The sequence below is a fragment of the Bombina bombina genome, chromosome 6 (assembly GCF_027579735.1).
Source record: "Bombina bombina isolate aBomBom1 chromosome 6, aBomBom1.pri, whole genome shotgun sequence".
NCBI lineage: Eukaryota > Metazoa > Chordata > Amphibia > Anura > Bombinatoridae > Bombina > Bombina bombina.
In genome coordinates this window covers 431,177,720-431,198,238 of record NC_069504.1, presented here as the reverse complement: position 1 = coordinate 431,198,238, position 20,519 = coordinate 431,177,720, and the positions used below count along the sequence as shown (strand labels likewise).

The following is a 20,519-nucleotide window of genomic DNA, read 5'->3' as shown; positions in this document are numbered from 1 at the left end:
GTGCTGGTATGTTCCTTAGGGCCTGTTTTATCCTTGGAAGGTGCCCCACAGTGGTTTAGTTGTAGATTTTGCGGGCCTATAGGCTGATAGTTGAGATTCAATTCCAGCTATGGCTACATGTTCTTCACAGTGCATGTGCTTCACTGTGTGGGGTTCTGTGACACGATAGTTGGCACATGGACCTTTACAAAGTGTGTTAGATTTTTTTATGTACTCTCCCCTTTTAAGGGGGTAGTTCTCTTCCTTAAGAGGTGGGGTTTTCCTCTCTCGGGAGGGTCATTGTCCTGCCCTGTATGCAGGAGTTTGGAACAGGTGGTAAGGGATAGCGGTCTGCTGTTCTGGGGCTTGTCTTTTTTCAACTATGGAAGTTGAAGTCTCCATGTCGGGACTGTTATAAGGAGTTGTGCCAGGGCTTCTCAGGGAGCTACTGCACTTTTCTCTGTTCAGGTCCTAGGGGGTTCTCCTTGGGAATACCTATTTTGGAAAAGTGGATTAGGTTGGCACCCAAGCTCTGTTGGGTGAGTGAGTTCCTCCCATTCTTCCATTTCCTGGAGGCTTGTAGTTGGGTTTTTTTCTGTTCCCCTGTCTTTCAGACATGCCTGTCTCTTGGGCTGGTCTGGTGTTTGGAGCAGGATTGGTGATGTGTTGCTCTGTTGCTTCATCCTCGGGTCGTTGAGGTACGGTGAGCCTCCTTGAGGGCTCTGTGTCTTCTCCACGTTTAGGTTCTGTGGGAAGGACTGGTGGCTCTGGGTAGCCTGTGTCGTTTCCACTGTGTAGTGGATGATTAGCAGCCTGATGGTTCGGAACCTATCTTCTTACTTGCCCTGCAGGTTTTCAAATTCCAGAGTCCTCTTTGGATGACTGTTGCGTGCAGTGTTTTGTCTCAGGTGTTTACCTAATGTGCTGCACGTGTTTGCGGTTTATGATGATTTAGATATCTGTGTGACTCTGGGGACTTTAGTCTTCGGTTGTCTTCTAGGGTGCGGATGCACTGTGTTTGGGAGCAGATCTCTTCTCTGTTTCAGATTCCCGGTCCTACCTCGTGAGTTCTGTACAATTTGGGGTTTGGGAGTTTCCTTCCCTTGTTTCTTCAAGACTCATTGGGTCTCTTTGAGCTTGGCCCGTTTTTTCTGGTTTTTGCCTTGCATTTTTATTGGGATTTGCTGCACCCTATTCAGGTTTTTCTGAAGTCCTTGATGGATGTTCATCCGTGTCCTTTCCCTTTGTGGGAGATTACGGTAGTCTGATCCCTTTCTCTAGTAAGGGGTGTGTTGTTTGGGACCAATGGCCGGTCGACGGTGTCTCCTGGAGGCTTGTTGACTCAGTTGTGTCTAGTTCCTGTGGTCTTTAGCAAGGCTGTGGACTATCTATGGGTCTGTGTCATTGGGGCCTTTTCCTTTTCAAGGTTTTCTCCGCTTCGGACAAAGTGGGTTTGTTGGGTAGGGGTTTCAGGCCCGGTGCCCTCAAAATGGGCCGCCTCTTGTCCCCCCCATTTTAGCATTCAGTGTCTTCTATAGCTTTTGTATTGTTTTGCCAAAAGTAATGAATGCAGCTGTGGACTCTTTCCATTAATGAAGAAAAACTTAAATTATGCTTACCTGATAATTTTCTTTTCTTCAGATGGAAAGAGTCCACAGCTCCCCGTCCGTATTTTTTCTGTGAGGCGGCCATAATTTTCATTCTTCTGGCACCTTTTCATCCTGATATTTTTTCTACTGTTCCTTGTTCCTTGGCAGAATGACTGGGAGATGAGGGAAGTGGGAGGAGTATTTAAGCCTTTGGCTGGGGTGTCTTTGCCTCCTCCTGGTGGCCAGGTTCTGAATTCACAAAAGTAATGAATGCAGCTGTGGACTCTTTCCATCTGAAGAAAGGAAATGATCAAGTAAGCATAATTTAAGCTTTTTCAGGGTTTGAGCTAGGCCCCTTAGTTCTGGCAAAGGGTTATCTTAATGCTACAGGATACAAAAACTGCTGTATCATGTGATTGAAAGACAAACTACTGTGTTAGTGTCACTTGCTGTTAGATATTAGAATCCCAATCTTTTGTCCCATGATGGAATTTCATTCTGTGACTTAAAATTGCTAGCATTAATACATATTTATTGATCTCTTAATATTTATTTTAAAATATTTTTTATTGAAACTGGATCAACATACAAATCTATATCACATACATTGGGTTATGGTAGCGAATCACCAAACAGAAGTATTTTGGAGTTAGTCTTCTTGCACATCAAAATTTCCTGATGATATCTGTCCATTCTCTGGAATGAAAACAAACAGTGTATTCCAATAATTCACCAGAAAGGTGCTCTTCAACTCCTTTTGGCTTACATAATAGAAAACAGGTGATATCTTGTATTGGAATAAAGTCAGTATCTGCCGTGTATGTTCTATGTTAGTTTTTAAACAACAAAACCATTTAAACAAAAACAATAACATTAAACCTTCGGTCTTATAAGTTCGATTATCGTGTCCATGCTGTATTAGTAGAATAAATCCTGAATCATTCATGAGGAGAGAGAGGCAGCACCACTGTATTATTGCCTAAGTGAATTACTGTCTGCAAGTTTTGTTCCTTCTTACCTGTTAAGATAATCTATTCTCCATGTCTAGGAGGTGGGTCGCCCTGTATGCTGCTTATGTTTAAGGAGGATGAGTTAACTACCGATGGATGCATCATCCAGTAAAACCACACCCTCTGAAATGCCTCCGTTGTCCCCAATATTACCACTGCTGTTTCGTGTAGGGAGTATGTCAGTCGAAATGTATCTGTAACTGCGTCAAGTCGGGGGTCTTTCCCTCCAATATTTTGCAATGGTTGTTCTTGTTATCGTACAGTAGAGTAGAGTATTTTTATGAAGGTATTAATATGTTTATGGAATCTTGATGATGGGGCATTGAGAAAACCCTGTTCCATGGTCAATGTGATTTGTTCTTCTAATAGTGCTTAGGTACACAGAAAGGTTGGTCCATATTTGGGCAACCCCAGGGCATGTCCACCACATGTGAATATATGAGCCCTCCATGTGACAGCCTCTATAACAATTTGTACTCCTTCCCCATAGTGATATGTTTTAGTTGGTGTTAAGTACCATCTGAAGATGGTTTTAATACTATTCTCTCTAAGGTCTGCATTTAGAAGACCTCTGTATGCTGAGTGTAGTAAATAACACCATTCATGTATGTCTAGCACTTTATCAGTGTCTGATTCCCACTTAAGCATGATGGAAGATTTGGTTGTATTAGTTATTGTTTGTAGCGTTATGTATATCTGCGAGATCTTCTTTTTCGGTCTGGTGTTAGTGCTACACAGAATTTCTCCAGGGGAGTACTAAGTTGTTTAGGTATATTAGGTATAAGCTTGCTTAGGGCCGACTGAAGTTGGAGATATAGGTACCATGGTAAAGGAAGTGGGGACAAAGCTGCTTGTACTTGAGAAAAGGGTAGGATTTTGCCCTGAGTCATTAAAGGGACAGTCAACCATAGAATTGTTATTGTTTTAAAAGATAGATAATCCCTTTATTACTCATTCCCCAGTTTTGCATAACCAACACAGTTATATTAATGTACTTTTTACCTTTGTGATTACCTTGTATCTATGAACCTTCTTCCAGACCCCTGATCACATGACTGTGACTGTTTATTATCTATTGTCTTAAATTTATAATTGTATTGTGCTAGATCTTAAATAACTTTCTGTGCCTGAACACAGTGTTATCTATATAGCCCACGTGTACTTTCTGTCTCTTTGTGTTGAAAAGAGATTTAAAAAGCATGTGATAAGAGGCAGCCCTCAAAGGCTTAGAAATTAGCATATGAGCCTACCTATGTTTAGTTTAAACTAAGAATACCAAGAGAAAAAAGCAAATTTGATGATAAAAGTAAATTGGAAAGTCAATTAAAATTAAAAGTCCTATCTGAATAATGAAAGTTTAATTTATACTTGACTGTACCTTTAAGTCCCCCACACGGTAAAGCCTTTATTTTCCCATTTATCCAGTTGCTTCCTGTACTCTACTGGGACAAGATATTTAATTGGCATTTTAGCCGGGTATTTCGGGAATATATTTTTGATTTTGGTTAATGTTTGCCAATGGTGGGTAGAGAAATTAGTAGGTTGAGGGCAGTTTTGGTCTATAGATTTGTGAAGGGACTTATCCCAGATGAGATCTTCTGGAGTGGCAAAGTTTCCAAGGTCTGACTCTAACTTGTGCCATATCACATATTTTCTTACTGATCCCAGCAACATATGTTGAGCTAGTCTAGCAGCATCATAATAATCAAAGACATTGGGGACCCCTACTCTCCCCAATTGATGATGCTTAGTAAGCATATGAAAGGGGATACTGGACTGTTTTTCCCATTTACAACGTGGGTAATTTACGACTTTACAGTTTTTATATCTTTTCTGGGAACCAGTATAGGTAAAGTTCAGAACAGATATAAAAGTCTCGGGAGCATGTTCATTTTAATGGCGGATATTCTACCATACCAGGAAAAATGGCAACTTTTCTATCTGTTAATGTCTTGGTGCAATTCTTTATATAAGGGAAGATAATTTGCATTGTATAGGTCTGTTTATTGGCTTGTTAAGTTAATTCCTAAGTATTTTATATGGGACTTAACCCAAGAAAAGGTGAAATTTAGTTCTATTAGTTTTTTTGTATGGTTTGGTAGCACTATTGCCATAGCTTCACTTTTGTCTACATTGCTCTTGTAAACTGATATGGCAGAAAACCGGCCTAGAATTTCATACAAATATGAGTGGGATGTCAAGGGTTTAGTTAGTGTCAACAGCACATCATCCACAAAGAGAGATATTTTATAGTCATTATTTTTAATCCTAAATCCTGTAATGTTAGAAGATTGTCTAATTGAAGCCGCCAACGGTTCTATACAGATGGCGAATAATAAAGGGGACAGCGGGCATCCCTGTCTTGTACCGTTTTTTATGTCTATCGTTGAGATTGATATCCCATAGTTCTAATCACTGCTGTGGGTGTTGAGTAAATGTTCTGTAATGCATCTATAAAGGGTCCCTTAAAGCCCATAGTACCCAACACTGCGGGCATACATGACCAGTCTATTCTATCAAACACCTTCTCCGCGTCCAAAGATAGAACCAGAGAAGGCATTTTAGTCTTATTCAGGTCGGTTATGATCGCTATCGTGCGTCTAATATTATCAGATGCCTCTCTACCCATCACAAACCCCACCTGGTTCGGATGCACCAAACCCGGTAGAATCTGCTTTAGTCTATTAGCCAATATTTTAGTAATAATTTTTAAATCCTGATCTATAAGGGATATAGGTCTATAATTGGTACACCATTTTGTATTTTTCCCAGGTTTAGGTATCACCACAATCCTTGCTCCAAGGAGATCCCAAGGTATTTCATATCCCTGCATCACATAATTGGAAAACTTTACCAGATGGGGAATCAGGGACTGTTTAAATAATTTGTAATATTCCCCTGGGAGGCCATCTGGTCCTGGGACTTTGCCTGGTTTTTAATCTTGTATAGCCTGCTGAACTTCAGTAATGGTTATAGCTTGGTTAAGGACTTCCCTTTCTACATCTGATATAGAGGGCAGATTAGCTCCCTTTAGGAATTCCGTCATTAAGGACTTAGTCTGCTCCGAGGGGATAACTGTAGTTCCGTTATATAAAGTGCGGTAATACTGTGCAAAACATTCCACAATCTCTGGTGGGTTGCTAGTTAGAGTGCAGTCAGGTTGTTGGAGCTGGGCTATTGCAGATAGTCTAATTTTTTCTCAGATTTTGTTTGCCGTATATTGGTCCGGTTTGTTAGTGTATATGTAATAATTTGCTTTGAGTCTAGATGCTGTTCTAATTGCTTGGTCTTTTAGAATATTGGCCAATGATGTACGTTTCTCCTGAATTTTTCTCAGTCGTGTCTGATCGTGTAAGTTTATGTTGTGTCTCTAGTGCTTTAATTACCTCTTGTAGGGTTTTTCTTTGAAGTTAGTTTTTTAAGATAGTTAGATTTTTCTTTAATTAACAGACCCCTCAAAAAAGTTTTATGGGCTGCCCATGTGGAAATGGGATTTATAGTAGATCCTGTATTACTGTCCCAATAGTGTGTCATTTGTTGAGTTATATTCATTTTGACTGTGGGGTCTTTTAAGCAATTTGGGTCAAATGTCCATGATTTGGTTCTCCCAGTATTTTGTAAATTACCCAGATGTAACTGTACTATTGAGTGATCTGACCAGACGCATACACGTATGGCTGCTGCGGTCAACGTACGTTGTAATGTTTGGCTAATGTAAATGTAATCTAGCTTTGTATACATTTGTGGGCCGCTGAAAAGTATGTGGTGTTGGTAGTATCACCATATAGAGTCGCCCAGGAATCTATAAGTGAATGCGTGAGTAGGCACTCTTGGATAGTTTTGGACACCTTATGTAAGTTAATTTGTTTGCGTGTTAGTGATTAGAAGTGTTTCCTAGAGTGTGCTGCCATGTCAATATTAAAATCTCCAGCCAGGATGATCCGAGTTTGAGACCATCCCGTCAGAAGATGTGAGATCTGTTTGGAAAACGCATCTTGTCGGTCATTAGGGGCATATATGTTGCAGAATAATAACTCTGTACTCTGAATTAGGCCCCTTACAAACAGGAATCTACCATATTTATCCACAATTGTTTCTAGATGGGTAAAATAGAAAGAAGAGTTATTAAGATTTATACCCCTCTTTTTTTGGAATCAGTTGTGGCATGATAATGCTGTTTAAAATCTTTAGTCCAGTATTTGGGAATTTGCGCTGTCAGGAAATGCGTCTCCTGAAGAAAAAGTACTTTTGCCCTCAGGGACCTGTATTATGTGAGTGCTGTCCTACGTTTAACATCAGAGTTAATACCTCTGACATTATGTGATATTAAATTGATTTTCCAAGAATCCATCTATTATAGTATGTAAATGTGCTTATATTTATTATGAAATCTCCATGGAATAGCTATCAATTTAAAATTCCTACCAGTCTCCCGTCTAGGATTTTTTAAACCAGGTCGATTAAGTCGGTGAAAAGAAGTGGTACCGCTGCTGACTCTCCTCCTCATTTAGCATGACACTTTTGAGCAATCTAAACAGACAAAAACAATTAGTGACCAAGAAGGTAATACATTCTTACTGCATGGATCACACCATACAGAATCAATTAAACCAATTAAAACAGAAACACAATAACTTATAACAGTTTGTAGATTGTATATATAAGCTAAGAACATATAATATTTACGTTATGGTAATAAAAAATACAAAATAAAAACAAGAATAATCTTTTGTAGGGCGTCTAAACGCTCCAGGTGCCACTGCACACATTTACTCCTAAAGAAAATATCCTACACATGTGTATCTATCATTCGAGAGTGGGTGTTAATAGGGGCAGTCTGTTCCTAACAACTTATACGGTTAACATTGTGTAGCTATCATATGCTATCATGGGAGACGGGAGGGTGCTCTCCCTTGAACAATATTGATCTTTTATCCGTTCTCCATTTTATTAGTTAACCTCTATTATGTAGTTCCACTTTATGCCCATGATCCCACTACTTTTTCCCCCAATGGCGTTGGCCATAGTAGCTTGTTAAGTTTACTCTAAGGGGCTTATGAAGTTGGTCGACCACACTATAAAACATCAATACCCTGACATAAAGTATAACCCATATGGGGAACATTCAGAGAGGTATACTTAACAACATTGTATTATAGATGTCCATAATGCACATCAGATCCCCTCCACTCCTGAGAGACCCAGGTATAACAGAAGGGATGTCTCAGATGTAGAGTCAGGTTTTAAATTTTCAGCTTCTTTTTAGTTGAGACCTTGGTCCAATTCTCTTCAGTCTTCCTGTTGGTGCTATGGAGTGGGTCCCAGCCCCTGTGGTGGGTTCTGCAGGGAACTCAGGAGGATTCAATCTAAGATATTTACATATTTCCGGCGTATCGGCAGCTTCTTTGATGGTAAAGACCTTGCTATCATGTTGAATGTGCAAAGCGAACGGGAACCCCCATCTATAAATGATCTGATTCTTTTTTTTAAAAACTTTTATTTATATCCAACAATGCAGACACACATAAAACAAGATATCATACCACGCAGGGTAGAAAAGAAAATCTATACATTAGTCAAGGTGCAGATTAAGATATTTAGGATTTCAATACAGCTATATTCATATGACAATCATGCAAAATTCCAATTTTCATTATGATCCTGCTTAGTGTCCTGAGTATCTACATTGTTGGGGATTTTATTTTTTAAAACTTTAAGTATTTCTATTGACTAAACTAACTAAATAAAAGTGAGTGTTAACAGGGTGGTTAACGTTAAACTAAACTAAATGGGGCTACTACAAAATGTCTAAATTGATTGTTGTGCTGCTTTGTGTATCCAATTGTGCACAGAGATATCAAGTATTAGTGAGGGTAAAGCAGATTATATAGGCGTTATGGTTCACTCAGTAATCAAAATATTGGAACTGTTGCGCTAGGAAATTGTAAGGAAACCTATATATCTAACTATACTTGTATGAAAAAGAATGTCGCTAAGTTGCCCCTAACAAACTTAAATTAGAATCAAAATAAAAACTCAACTAAACTAAAGTAAAATAAATAACAAACAATACCCTGCCTACCAAACATTATCCTAACAGCAATACTGTGTCTTCTGAATCCTGTAGTGCTCGTTGAGATTACGAATTATAAGACAGATTGGTAATATTATGAAATATCAGAAAGAGCAGACAAAGACTAGGGAGAGATCTATATATATATATATACTCTTCAGTTTGACAAATTGGGGTTGTGGTTAATAAAACATAACAATCAGATATTTGCCCCAAGGTCCTATCCTGTAAGCTGAGTGTGATTGCCATTGCCAGATTTACCATTGGTTGAGTAGAAATTATATTGCACGTCATATACATAACAGGTGTCATACACATTATGATTCGCATGGCTATAGATTTGATCTCTCATAAATTAGCAACTTTTAATTGGCATGGTTCATTTCATATGTAGCAGGACAAGGCAGTAATTCCAACAACGCTGGACAGATAGCTAATAGGGTAGTGAACAATAACTACCATATGGCTATGATGAGAAAAACATACTGCAGCATCACTGGTCCTAGGGCCCTAAGGTAGAACAGAAAGTAAAATATTTTATATGCATAGCCTGTGTCGTAGATTGAATCATCTTCCAACAGTTAAGCATAGTATCTATATTGCGAATGATTGCTGGTGTTTGCCAAGTTAAAGGAAAGGTATATACATTGCATTGACTACACTCCCGCCACTTCGCCAGAATGTCACATCCTAGCACAAGGCAATAAAAGATTATAACAAATTAAGGAATATGTCCATCGAGTACACAGGGGGAAATAAAAATAAACAAATAGAAACACAGCCGGTTATAATTGTGCAGCCAAGGAAACATTGATCATTACAAGGCAGAAAGTTCTATTTAACATTGCAGGGCACAGACTTAGACCGGAAAGCAACAGGTCTCGTAGGAGATAAATATCGGATTGCAGATAAACCAACTCCCGTAACTAACTGAGCCCTTCTCTGTCTCCACCAGTAACACCTCTCATGGGAGCGATAGCGAGTCATGTCTTGCAGGCCTGCGTCTTGCAGATTCCCTGATGCGAGTCCCATAGCTATAGCAAGTGTCATTATAGCTCTAAGATCTGCGTTAGGTCGAGCAGGCTTGTAGGCTGGTTCCCAGTCACTTGTCATGGAATGTCTCAAATTAGGAGTTATGTGTCTCAGGGTATCAGTGGGAGAGTCCATGTCCGTGGAGGCCCGTTGTGAATCAATTTTGGAGGAAAGTGTCCGGGGTAGAACAGGCACCGTCAGCGTCTGTGGCAAATTTCCCCACGTATCGGGCAGGAGTGGAAATCTTCTGCGGAGTGTAGTGTCTAGCAGATCTTTCAGGGCCGCTCATCATCACAGAAGATGAGTACAGCGGGAACACATTCTCTCTCTCTCTGCACATCGCCAAATGATCCAAGGTAGAAACGTCTGTGTAGATGAATGCGGGGTCCTGGATGGCCTCTCACCACCTAAAAATCAAAATGTCCAAGACTGAGCTTCTTCCCCCCAACTAATTCTACTACAGTTTCTAACTTTACTATCACTGTCGGTGACACCACTATCTCCCCATCACCCCAAGTCTACTGCCTAGAAGTTACACTCGACTCCAATCTGTCCTTCATACCCCACATCCAATCGCTCCCTTCATCCTGTCGCAACCACCTACGCAATATCTCCAAAATACGTCCTTTTCTGAGTGCTGAAACTACTAAACAGCTAATCCATTCCCTAGTAATTTCCCGGCTTGACTACTGTAACAACCTACTATCTGGCCTTCCTCTCTCCCGCCTCTCCCCCTTCAATCATCCCCTCATCCTAAATGCCCCTGCTAGGCTAATCCACCTCTCCTGATGCTCTGTATCTGCCGCACCCCCCTGTGAGTCCCTTCTGGCTCCCCATTTACAGCAGAATTACATTCAAAATTCTCACTCCGACCTACAAAGCCCTTACCAATGCAGCCCCTCCATACCTGTCCTCACTCATCAACAAATATACTCCAGCCCGTCCCCTAAGATCCAACAACTATTTACTCCTTGCCTCTTCTACCATCACCTCCTCTCATGCTAGACTACAGGACTTCTCTCGTGCGGCACCAACCCTCTGCAACGCACTTCCTCGAGCTGTCCCCCAACCTCTCCTCCTTTAAACGCTCCCTAAAGACCTTCTTGTTCAGGGAAACCTATCACCAAATCAGTAACAAATGAATTCCACTTGCTTAATAGCTGCCCTCAACTAACTTCACTAACATCATTCCTACCTTTGCAGTCCCCCCTCCTGTTTCTCACCCTCCTACCCATTTAGATTGTAAGTTCCCACGGGAACAGGGCTCCCAATTCCCCCTGTATTTGTTTGTTAAATTTTGTCTGGTGTCTCATATTGTACTGTCCTTTTATCTTTGTTACCTATGAACAGCGCTGCGGAATCTGTTGCCGCTTTATAAATAAAGAATAATAATAATAATAATAAATTGCTGTCTATCTGCCATTCACGTTCCAGGAGTGGACATCCCGGGGAGTGGGAACTCCATTCAGAGGTGTTCTCCAGCTTAACCCTCAAATGGAGGGTACAGGAGTTGGATCTGATGGCGTCTGGGCAGAATGCCAAATTTCCAAGGTACGGCTCATGGTCAAGAGATCCACAGGCCGCTCTGATAGATTCTCTGGCGGTACCTTGGGATTTCAGACTGCCATTCTTGTTTCCTCCATTTGCTCTCCTTTCACGAGTCATTGCTCGTATCAAACAGGAAAGAGCATCGGTGATACTAATAGCCTGCGTGGCCTCGCAGGATCTGGTATGTAGACCTAGTGGAAATGTCGTCTTTCCCACCTTGGATACTACCTTTGAGAAAGGACCTTCTGATTCAGGGTCCCTTCTTTCATCTAAATCTCGTTTCTCTGAAGCCGAATGCTTGGAGATTGAATGCTTAGTTTTGTCTAAGGGTGGGTTTTCTGAGTCAGTCATTGAGACAATGATTCAGGTGTGCAAGCCTTTTGCTTGAAAGATTTACCATAAGATATGGCGAAAATATTGTTGTTGGTGTGAATCCATGGGCTACTCATGGAGTAGGGTCAGGATTCCTAGGATTTTGCTACATAAGCGTCTGGCAGACATGCCAGATGTGAAATCTTTTTGTTAGGCACTGGTCAGAATCAGGCCTGTGCTTAAGTCTGTTTCTGCTCCTTGGAGCCTTAATTTTGTTCTTAAAGTTTTGCAGCAGGCTCCGTTTGAGCCAATGCATTCAATAGATATTAAGTTGCTATCTTGGAAGGTTTTGTTTCTTATTGCTATCTCTTCTGCTCTGAGGGTTTCGAAACTCTCGGCTTTGCAGCGTGATTTGCCTTACCTTATCTTTCATTGTGGATAAGGCGGTTCTTCGTACTAATTTGGGGTTTCTTCCTAAGGTTGTTTTGGATAGAAATATTAATCAGGAAATTGTTGTTCCTTCTTTATGTCCTAATTCTCCTTCTTATAAGGAACGTCTGTTGCACAACTAAGATGTTGTGCATGCTCTTAAATTCTATCTTAAGGAGACTAAGGATTTTCGTCAATCTTCTGCCCTGTTTGTTTGTTTCTCTGGAAAGTGTAAAGGTCAGAAAGCGACTGCTACTTCTCTTTCTCTCTGGTTGAGAAGTATAACTCGTTTTGTTTATGAGACTGCTGGTCAGCAGCCTCCTGAGAGAATTATGGCTCATTCCACTAGGGCTGTCTCCTCTTCTTGGGCCTTCAAAAATGAAGCTTCTGTGGAACAGATTTGCAAGGCGGCAACTTGGTCTTCTCTGTATAATTTCTTTCTCATAGAAAACAGATTTATTTTAAATTCTACTTATTACCCCTGAGTTAGAGGGGAGTTTAACATCATACAAAGCTGGTGCAGTTATGAAAAACATCAATGTATTCATATTTAATTCCACGAAGATATATCTTTAGTCCACTTATCTCTGTTATCATATGCAGTTGTCAAGAGTCATTTGCCATCTCTCAGGCACGTACTTAACGGTCATTATACAGGAAAACAACATTTAAATCCCTCCTTTATATAGTGAAACACTATGTATATATTAAAAAAATATGCTTAATTCCCCCCCCATGACAAATATACAGTGAATCCTTCCACAATGATTTTATATCAATTAAATATAATTATCTGTTGCTAAATTATTGATAAAGGTTCAACTACTTTTTTTTAACTTTAAGACATTCAGAAAACAAGATGAAATCAGTAGATTTTGAGGGAATCTGGCGTCTTTTTGTTTCCAGTGACATAAAAGCAAACAAAAAAAAAAAAGTGTATAAATGGTTGCTTACATCACCCACCTCAGCAAGACGCTAAATGCAGGGCACCTTAACATTAAACAGATTTACAAGGAGGGGACAATGAAGACTACTATATTACAGATTCAAACATCCTCATTTTAGATACAGCACATATTTTTTGTACAATTCTAGATCAGGGTAATGCAGACCTAGCAGAAAGGCATTAAATACTTCATACCACAGGCAATTCAGTGTTTTCAAAAAGGTAACAATTCAAAAAATTCAAAGCTTTAATATAACTCTTAAAGTCTTCACTAAGTTGCCCCTTTTCCACCACAATCCTCACAGGAGCTAAAAAAATACCCTGCATACAGCAAGTCAAATAGTTCAGCTTATTTGAATATATATATATATTTACACACACACACATATATATATAAAATTCTATATAGTCTCTTGTTCCTTGCTTGAGGAGGAGAGGGGTTTAAATGTGGAGTGCTGGAGTCTGCTACTGGAGGCTTAAGAAGGAGATCAGGTGCTTTAAGAGAGATACGATCTGATTTTACTCTCAAAAATGCTGTTTAGTCTGGAGGGGGTGATCTTCAGAACAGCCAGAATGGGGAGAGAAAGGGAAAGTATCGTAGCTCAGTTTCCTTGGAAAGCTCCTCTGGCAGCAGATGTGGCTGCTCCGGCAGCTGCATTTTGAACATTACGGTTGGAGAGGATGCCTTGGGAAAATTCTTCCTGTGCTCTCTGGAAGCTGGCTCCTGTCCTACGATACATGGAATGAACCCTCTTGAGCAGGAAAACAGAGAAAGCACTACAGACTGTGAAGAATGAAGCCATGACCATCATAATAACTGCAACAGCAACATTGGTTTTTAACATAGACACAGCCATAATCCAACCACTGTCTCCCCAGCCTGGGATTCCCACTGTCTGTATGATGTATATTACAATCTGACAGAAGAATATTATGAAGAACAGGAAAAAATTAAAGGAGCTGTCGGTCCTGAAAGCTTTATATAAAGGCCGGTACAAACACAAGAAGGCACATGGAGTGAACATGACAAACCACAAGATAGACAGGCCAAAATCCACTGCCCCACTGGTGTAGCTGGTAAAGTATGCCAGGCAGGCAAGGACATTGAGGAGCAGGGTGACTGCATGTAACATCCAGAAGTAGTAAACCATCTTGCAGGTGCGCTGATAATCTGCTGGGATGTCTGTGGAGAAGTCTTGATAGATACAGGGTTTAATAGGACATTTTGGAGGTAAAGGAGGCCAGTTATTCTGCCTTAAATTAATATTTATGTTTCTCATTTCTTGCTCCTTTTTGTCCAGCTCAGCTGCCTTCCTGTCCAGTTCTTCCTGCTGCTGTAGAAGTCCCGCTTGTGCTGCCATTGCTACAGCCTGCGGGCTTGGCTCAACGGACGGCTGAAGAACAGAAGGTTGGGAAGGCGCCACAGGCTGTACTGGAATAGTTTTCTGACTGGGGTTTGTCAGATGGGAATTTTCTGTGAAGGGATTAAATTCCTCCAAATTTCCATGGTTACCAGAAGTAATTTGCGTCACAGAAGGATCCTGAAATGGATTGACATCCACTGGGTCCGCGAACGGGTTGGTATAATAGCCAGACATAGCTCTGGAAGAAGGTAGTCTGGAGAACTAGAGCCCTCCTCAGACTCAAATTTTCCGGGATATGTGTATAATTTCTTTCTAATGACATAGTGAGCTTTCTCCCCAATCATTCCAATCTCTATCCTCTTCTCATGCAGTGCCCTGCGGTTCGTCTCAGGTTTTTGTGTGTGCAAGATATGGCTACTCACATATCCTCTGCTGTATCTGAGGATTTGAGATAATTTGTAGTTGAGAGTGGCGCTACTAAAAGCTAAAAAGTATTAAAAACTATGAGAGGAAATATATGTGTTACCTACTGAATATGTTTTATATGTATATACTTTACCTAAATCAAATAGAAAATTAAATATCCATAGAAATAAGTATACCTTTATTTTTAAAATAACCGTTACTAGATTATGAATTTAGGAAGAATACATGTGTTCTATTCACATAAATTTCAAATGCATTTCAGTACAATCAAAAGTTTTTATTATATTATAATCATATGATGAGAAAAGACTAAAAAATATAAAATACACAGCTGTATGTCTATATAGATAAAATATTTCGCTAATGACTCACAAAATAAAAACAGATATTAATATAATAAAATATTAATGAGAGAGCCCAGATGATTTTGAGTCTTTCCTAGTAAAGTAACGATGTCCACAAATATTACTTAGAAGTGTGGTCTGTATATTGAAACAAAAGGATTTGTTAAATTGTTGGAAAGATTATCTTAGTAACACAATTGTTTCAAACAGTTCATATAATATCCAAGTTCAATTGATAAAATACCAAAGTTCAAATGAATAGAGTGGCAAAGTTCCCAAATAGATGTAAAAAATCCAGTTTGTTTAGCAGGGCGACAATCTTGCTTGTGTGTTATTTGCAGTAAATTTAAATGGCACTTTATGAGGTATATCTGACCCGCTATATAAGTGGTCTTACCTCCTTCTTCATGTGTTAACCCCGCTTCATAGGTGGTCTTACCTCTCTTTTGAATGTGGTTGAAGTCTCTAGGCTTACCGGTCTTTTAAGTTTGGGTAAACGTAGCGGTGCAGCGATTCGGTTTTCTTCAACTTGCGCAAGCTCTCCTATAAACCGATGGCTTCTTTACCTGCTCTTAGTACTCAGGTGTACGCAGGTGTAAATCTGTGTGAGGTCCGTCAGTCTTCCTGCACTTAGTACTCCTTGTACGCAGGTTACAGACAGGTGACTGGTTTCTTTAGCTCCGACCAGTATGATAGTGTACCTTTTGGAATGGGTTCCACAGTCTGGGTTGGCAAAGGGATTGCTTGCAATATAACTTTCTATCACAGTTTTCTACGCGTTTCACCCGCGTTCCGGGCTTTTTCAAGATACTGTGATTACTCGGCTTTCCAATTTAAATAATGCCGCCTTCTATCTGATTGGTCCTGCTTTAGTAACGTCACTGGGCTCTCTTAGGATAACCTCTTCGAGTTTTCTTTTACTGAAAATATAGGCTCTCTCATTTTTTTAAACATTCTTTGCTAGAAACATTCCTTAAAGTGATGTTTTCTTCTGTTATGTGTGATCAGTCCACGGGTCATCATTACTTCTGGGATATAACTCCTCCCCAACAGGAAATGCAAGAGGATTCACCCAGCAGAGCTGCATATAGCTCCTCCCCTCTACGTCAGTCCCAGTCATTCTCTTGCACCCAACGACTAGATAGGATGTGTGAGAGGACTATGGTGATTATACTTAGTTTTTATGACTTCAATCAAAAGTTTGTTATTTTACAATAGCACCGGAGCGTGTTATTACTTCTCTGGCAGAGTTTGAGGAAGAATCTACCAGAGTTTTTTTACTATGATTTTAACCGGAGTAGTTAAGATCATATTGCTGTTCTCGGCCATCTGAGGGAGGTAAAAGCTTCAGATCAGGGGACAGCGGGCAGATGAATCTGCATTGAGGTATGTAGCAGTTTTTATTTTCTGAATGGAATTGATGAGAAAATCCTGCCATACCGTTATAATGACATGTATGTATACACTTCAGTATTCTGGGGATGGTATTTCACCGGAACTACTCTGTTAAAAGTCACTAATCTTTTTAATAAGTATTTATCATGTTAAACGTTTTTGCTGGAATGTAGAATCGTTTACATTTCTGAGGTACTGAGTGAATAAATATTTGGGCATTATTTTCCACTTGGCAGTTGTTTGGTTTTAATTATGACAGTTTCGTTTCTCTTCACTGCTGTGTGTGAGGGGGAGGGGCCGTTTTTGGCGCTCTTTGCTACGCATCAAAAAATTCCAGTCAGTTACTCTTATATTTCCTGCATGATCCGGTTCATCTCTGACAGATCTCAGGGGTCTTCAAACTTCTTTAGAGGGAGGTAGATTCTCTCAGCAGAGCTGTGAGAATTTTATATTGACTGTGAATAAAAACGTTGTTCTGTAATTTTTATGTCAAATTTAATTATTGTAATATTTTCTAATGGGAACAAACCTTTGCTAAAAGTTGTGTTGTTTAAAGTTTGATGCTATAACTATTTTTCAGTTCATTATTTCAACTGTCATTTAATCGTTTAGTACCTCTTTGAGGCACAGTACGTTTTTGCTAAAAAAGATTATAACCAAGTTGCAAGTTTATTGCTAGTGTGTTAAACATGTCTGACTCAGAGGAAGATATCTGTGTCATTTGTTCCAATGCCAAGGTGGAGCCCAATAGAAATTTATGTACTAACTGTATTGATGCTACTTTAAATAAAAGTCAATCTGTACAATTTGAACAAATTTCACCAAACAGCGAGGGGAGAGTTATGCCGACTAACTCGCCTCACGCGGCAGTACCTGCATCTCCCGCCCGGGAGGTGCGTGATATTATGGCGCCTAGTACATCTGGGCGGCCATTACAGATAACATTACAAGATATGGCTACTGTTATGACTGAAGTTTTGTCTAAATTACCAGAACTAAGAGGCAAGCGTGATCACTCTGGGGTGAGAACAGAGTGCGCTGACAATACTAGGGCCATGTCTGATACTGCGTCACAGCTTGCAGAGCATGAGGACGGAGAGCTTCATTCTGTAGGTGACGGTTCTGATCCAAACAGATTGGATTCAGATATTTCAAATTTTAAATTTAAATTGGAGAACCTCCGTGTATTACTAGGGGAGGTCTTAGCAGCTCTCAATGATTGTAACACCGTTGCAATACCAGAGAAACTGTGTAGGTTGGATAAATACTTTGCGGTACCGGCGAGTACTGACGTTTTTCCTATACCTAAGAGACTAACTGAAATTGTTACTAAGGAGTGGGATAGACCCGGTGTGCCGTTCTCACCCCCTCCAATATTTAGAAAGATGTTTCCAATAGACACCACCACTCGGGACTTATGGCAAACGGTCCCTAAGGTGGAGGGAGCAGTTTCTACTTTAGCTAAGCGTACCACTATCCCGGTGGAGGATAGCTGTGCTTTTTCAGATCCAATGGATAAAAAATTAGAGGGTTACCTTAAGAAAATGTTTGTTCAACAAGGTTTTATATTGCAACCCCTTGCATGTATCGCGCCGATTACGGCTGCGGCAGCATTTTGGATTGAGTCTCTGGAAGAGAACCTTAGTTCATCTACGCTAGACGACATTACGGACAGGCTTAGAGTCCTTAAACTAGCTAATTCATTCATTTCGGAGGCCGTAGTACATTTAACCAAACTTACGGCTAAGAACTCAGGATTCGCCATACAGGCACGTAGGGCGCTGTGGCTAAAATCCTGGTCAGCTGATGTTACTTCTAAGTCCAAATTACTTAATATACCTTTCAAGGGGCAGTCTTTATTTGGGCCCGGTTTGAAAGAAATTATCGCTGACATTACAGGAGGTAAGGGCCACGCCCTACCTCAAGACAAAGCCAAAGCTAAGGCTAGACAGTCTAATTTTCGTCCCTTTCGGAATTTCAAAACAGGAGCAGCATCAACCTCCACTGCACCAAAACAGGAGGGAGCTGTTGCTCGTTACAGGCAAGGCTGGAAGCCTAACCAGTCCTGGAACAAGAGCAAGCAGGCCAGGAAACCTGCTGCTGCCCCAAAGACAGCATGAACCGAGAGCCCCCGATCCGGGACCGGATCTAGTGGGGGGCAGACTTTCTCTCTTCGCCCAGGCCTGGGCAAGAGATGTTCAGGATCCCTGGGCGCTAGAGATCATATCTCAGGGATACCTTCTAGACTTCAAATTATCTCCCCCAAGAGGGAGATTTCATCTGTCAAGGTTGTCAACAAACCAGATAAAGAAAGAAGCGTTTCTACGCTGTGTACAAGATCTGTTATTAATGGGAGTGATCCATCCGGTTCCGCGGTCGGAACAAGGACAAGGGTTCTACTCAAACCTGTTTGTGGTTCCCAAAAAAGAGGGAACTTTCAGGCCAATCTTAGATTTAAAGATTCTAAACAAATTCCTAAGAGTTCCATCGTTCAAAATGGAAACTATTCGGACAATCTTACCCATGATCCAAAAGGGTCAGTACATGACCACAGTGGATTTAAAAGATGCTTACCTTCACATACCGATTCACAAAGATCATCACCGGTATCTAAGGTTTGCCTTCTTAGACAGGCACTACCAGTTTGTAGCTCTTCCATTCGGATTGGCTACGGCTCCAAGAATCTTCACAAAGGTTCTGGGTGCCCTTTTGGCGGTACTAAGACCGCGAGGGATTTCGGTAGCTCCGTACCTAGACGACATTCTAATACAAGCTTCAAGCTTTCAAACTGCCAAGTCTCATACAGAGTTAGTTCTGGCATTTCTAAGGTCGCATGGATGGAAAGTGAACGAAAAGAAGAGTTCTCTTTTTCCTCTCACAAGAGTTCCATTCTTGGGGACTCTTATAGATTCTGTAGAAATGAAGATTTACCTGACAGAAGACAGGTTAACAAAACTTCAAAATGCATGCCGTGTCCTTCATTCCATTCAACACCCGTCAGTAGCTCAATGCATGGAGGTGATCGGCTTAATGGTAGCGGCAATGGACATAGTACCTTTTGCACGCCTACACCTCAGACCGCTGCAATTGTGCATGCTAAGTCAGTGGAATGGGGATTACTCAGATTTGTCCCCTACTCTGAATCTGAATCAAGAGACCAGAAATTCTCTTCTATGGTGGCTTTATCGGCCACACCTGTCCAGGGGGATGCCATTCAGCAGGCCAGACTGGACAATTGTAACAACAGACGCCAGCCTACTAGGTTGGGGCGCTGTCTGGAATTCTCTGAAGGCTCAGGGACTATGGAATCAGGAGGAGAGTCTCCTTCCAATAAACATCCTGGAATTGAGAGCAGTTCTCAATGCCCTTCTGGCTTGGCCCCAATTAACAACTCGGGGGTTCATCAGGTTTCAGTCGGACAACATCACGACTGTAGCTTACATCAACCATCAGGGAGGGACAAGAAGCTCCCTAGCAATGATGGAAGTATCAAAGATAATTCGCTGGGCAGAGTCTCACTCTTGCCACCTATCAGCAATCCACATCCCGGGAGTGGAGAACTGGGAGGCGGATTTCTTGAGTCGCCAGACTTTTCATCCGGGGGAGTGGGAACTTCATCCGGAGGTCTTTGCCCAAATACTTCGACGTTGGGGCAAACCAGAGATAGATCTCATGGCGTCTCGCCAGAACGCCAAACTTCCTCTCTACGGGTCCAGATCCAGGGATCCGGGAGCGGTTCTGATAGATGCTTTGACAGCACCTTGGAACTTCGGGATGGCTTATGTGTTCCCACCCTTCCCGCTGCTTCCTCGATTGATTGCCAAAATCAAACAGGAGAGAGCATCAGTGATTCTAATAGCGCCTGCATGGCCACGCAGGACTTGGTATGCAGATCTAGTGGACATGTCATCCTGTCCGCCTTGGTCTCTACCTCTAAGACAGGACCTTCTGATACAGGGTCCATTCAAACATCAAAATCTAACTTCTCTGAAGCTGACTGCTTGGAAATTGAACGCTTGATTTTATCAAAACGTGGTTTTTCTGAGTCGGTTATTGATACCCTGATACAGGC

The 20,519-nt window shown here is 41.0% G+C and overlaps 2 protein-coding genes across 2 annotated transcripts in view; one reads left to right on the top strand and one right to left on the bottom strand.

Moving 5' to 3' along the window:
- RAD50 (RAD50 double strand break repair protein) overlaps positions 1-20,519 on the top strand; it is a 917,823-nt gene that overhangs the window by 177,467 nt on the left and 719,837 nt on the right. The gene's annotated exons all lie outside the window — the stretch shown is intronic.
- On the bottom strand, positions 13,335-14,566 carry LOC128663047 (secretory carrier-associated membrane protein 2-like). The gene has a single exon (XM_053717185.1). It carries the CDS (start codon positions 14,514-14,516, stop codon positions 13,521-13,523), a length of 996 nt encoding a protein of 331 aa, XP_053573160.1. The 5' UTR covers positions 14,517-14,566; the 3' UTR covers positions 13,335-13,520.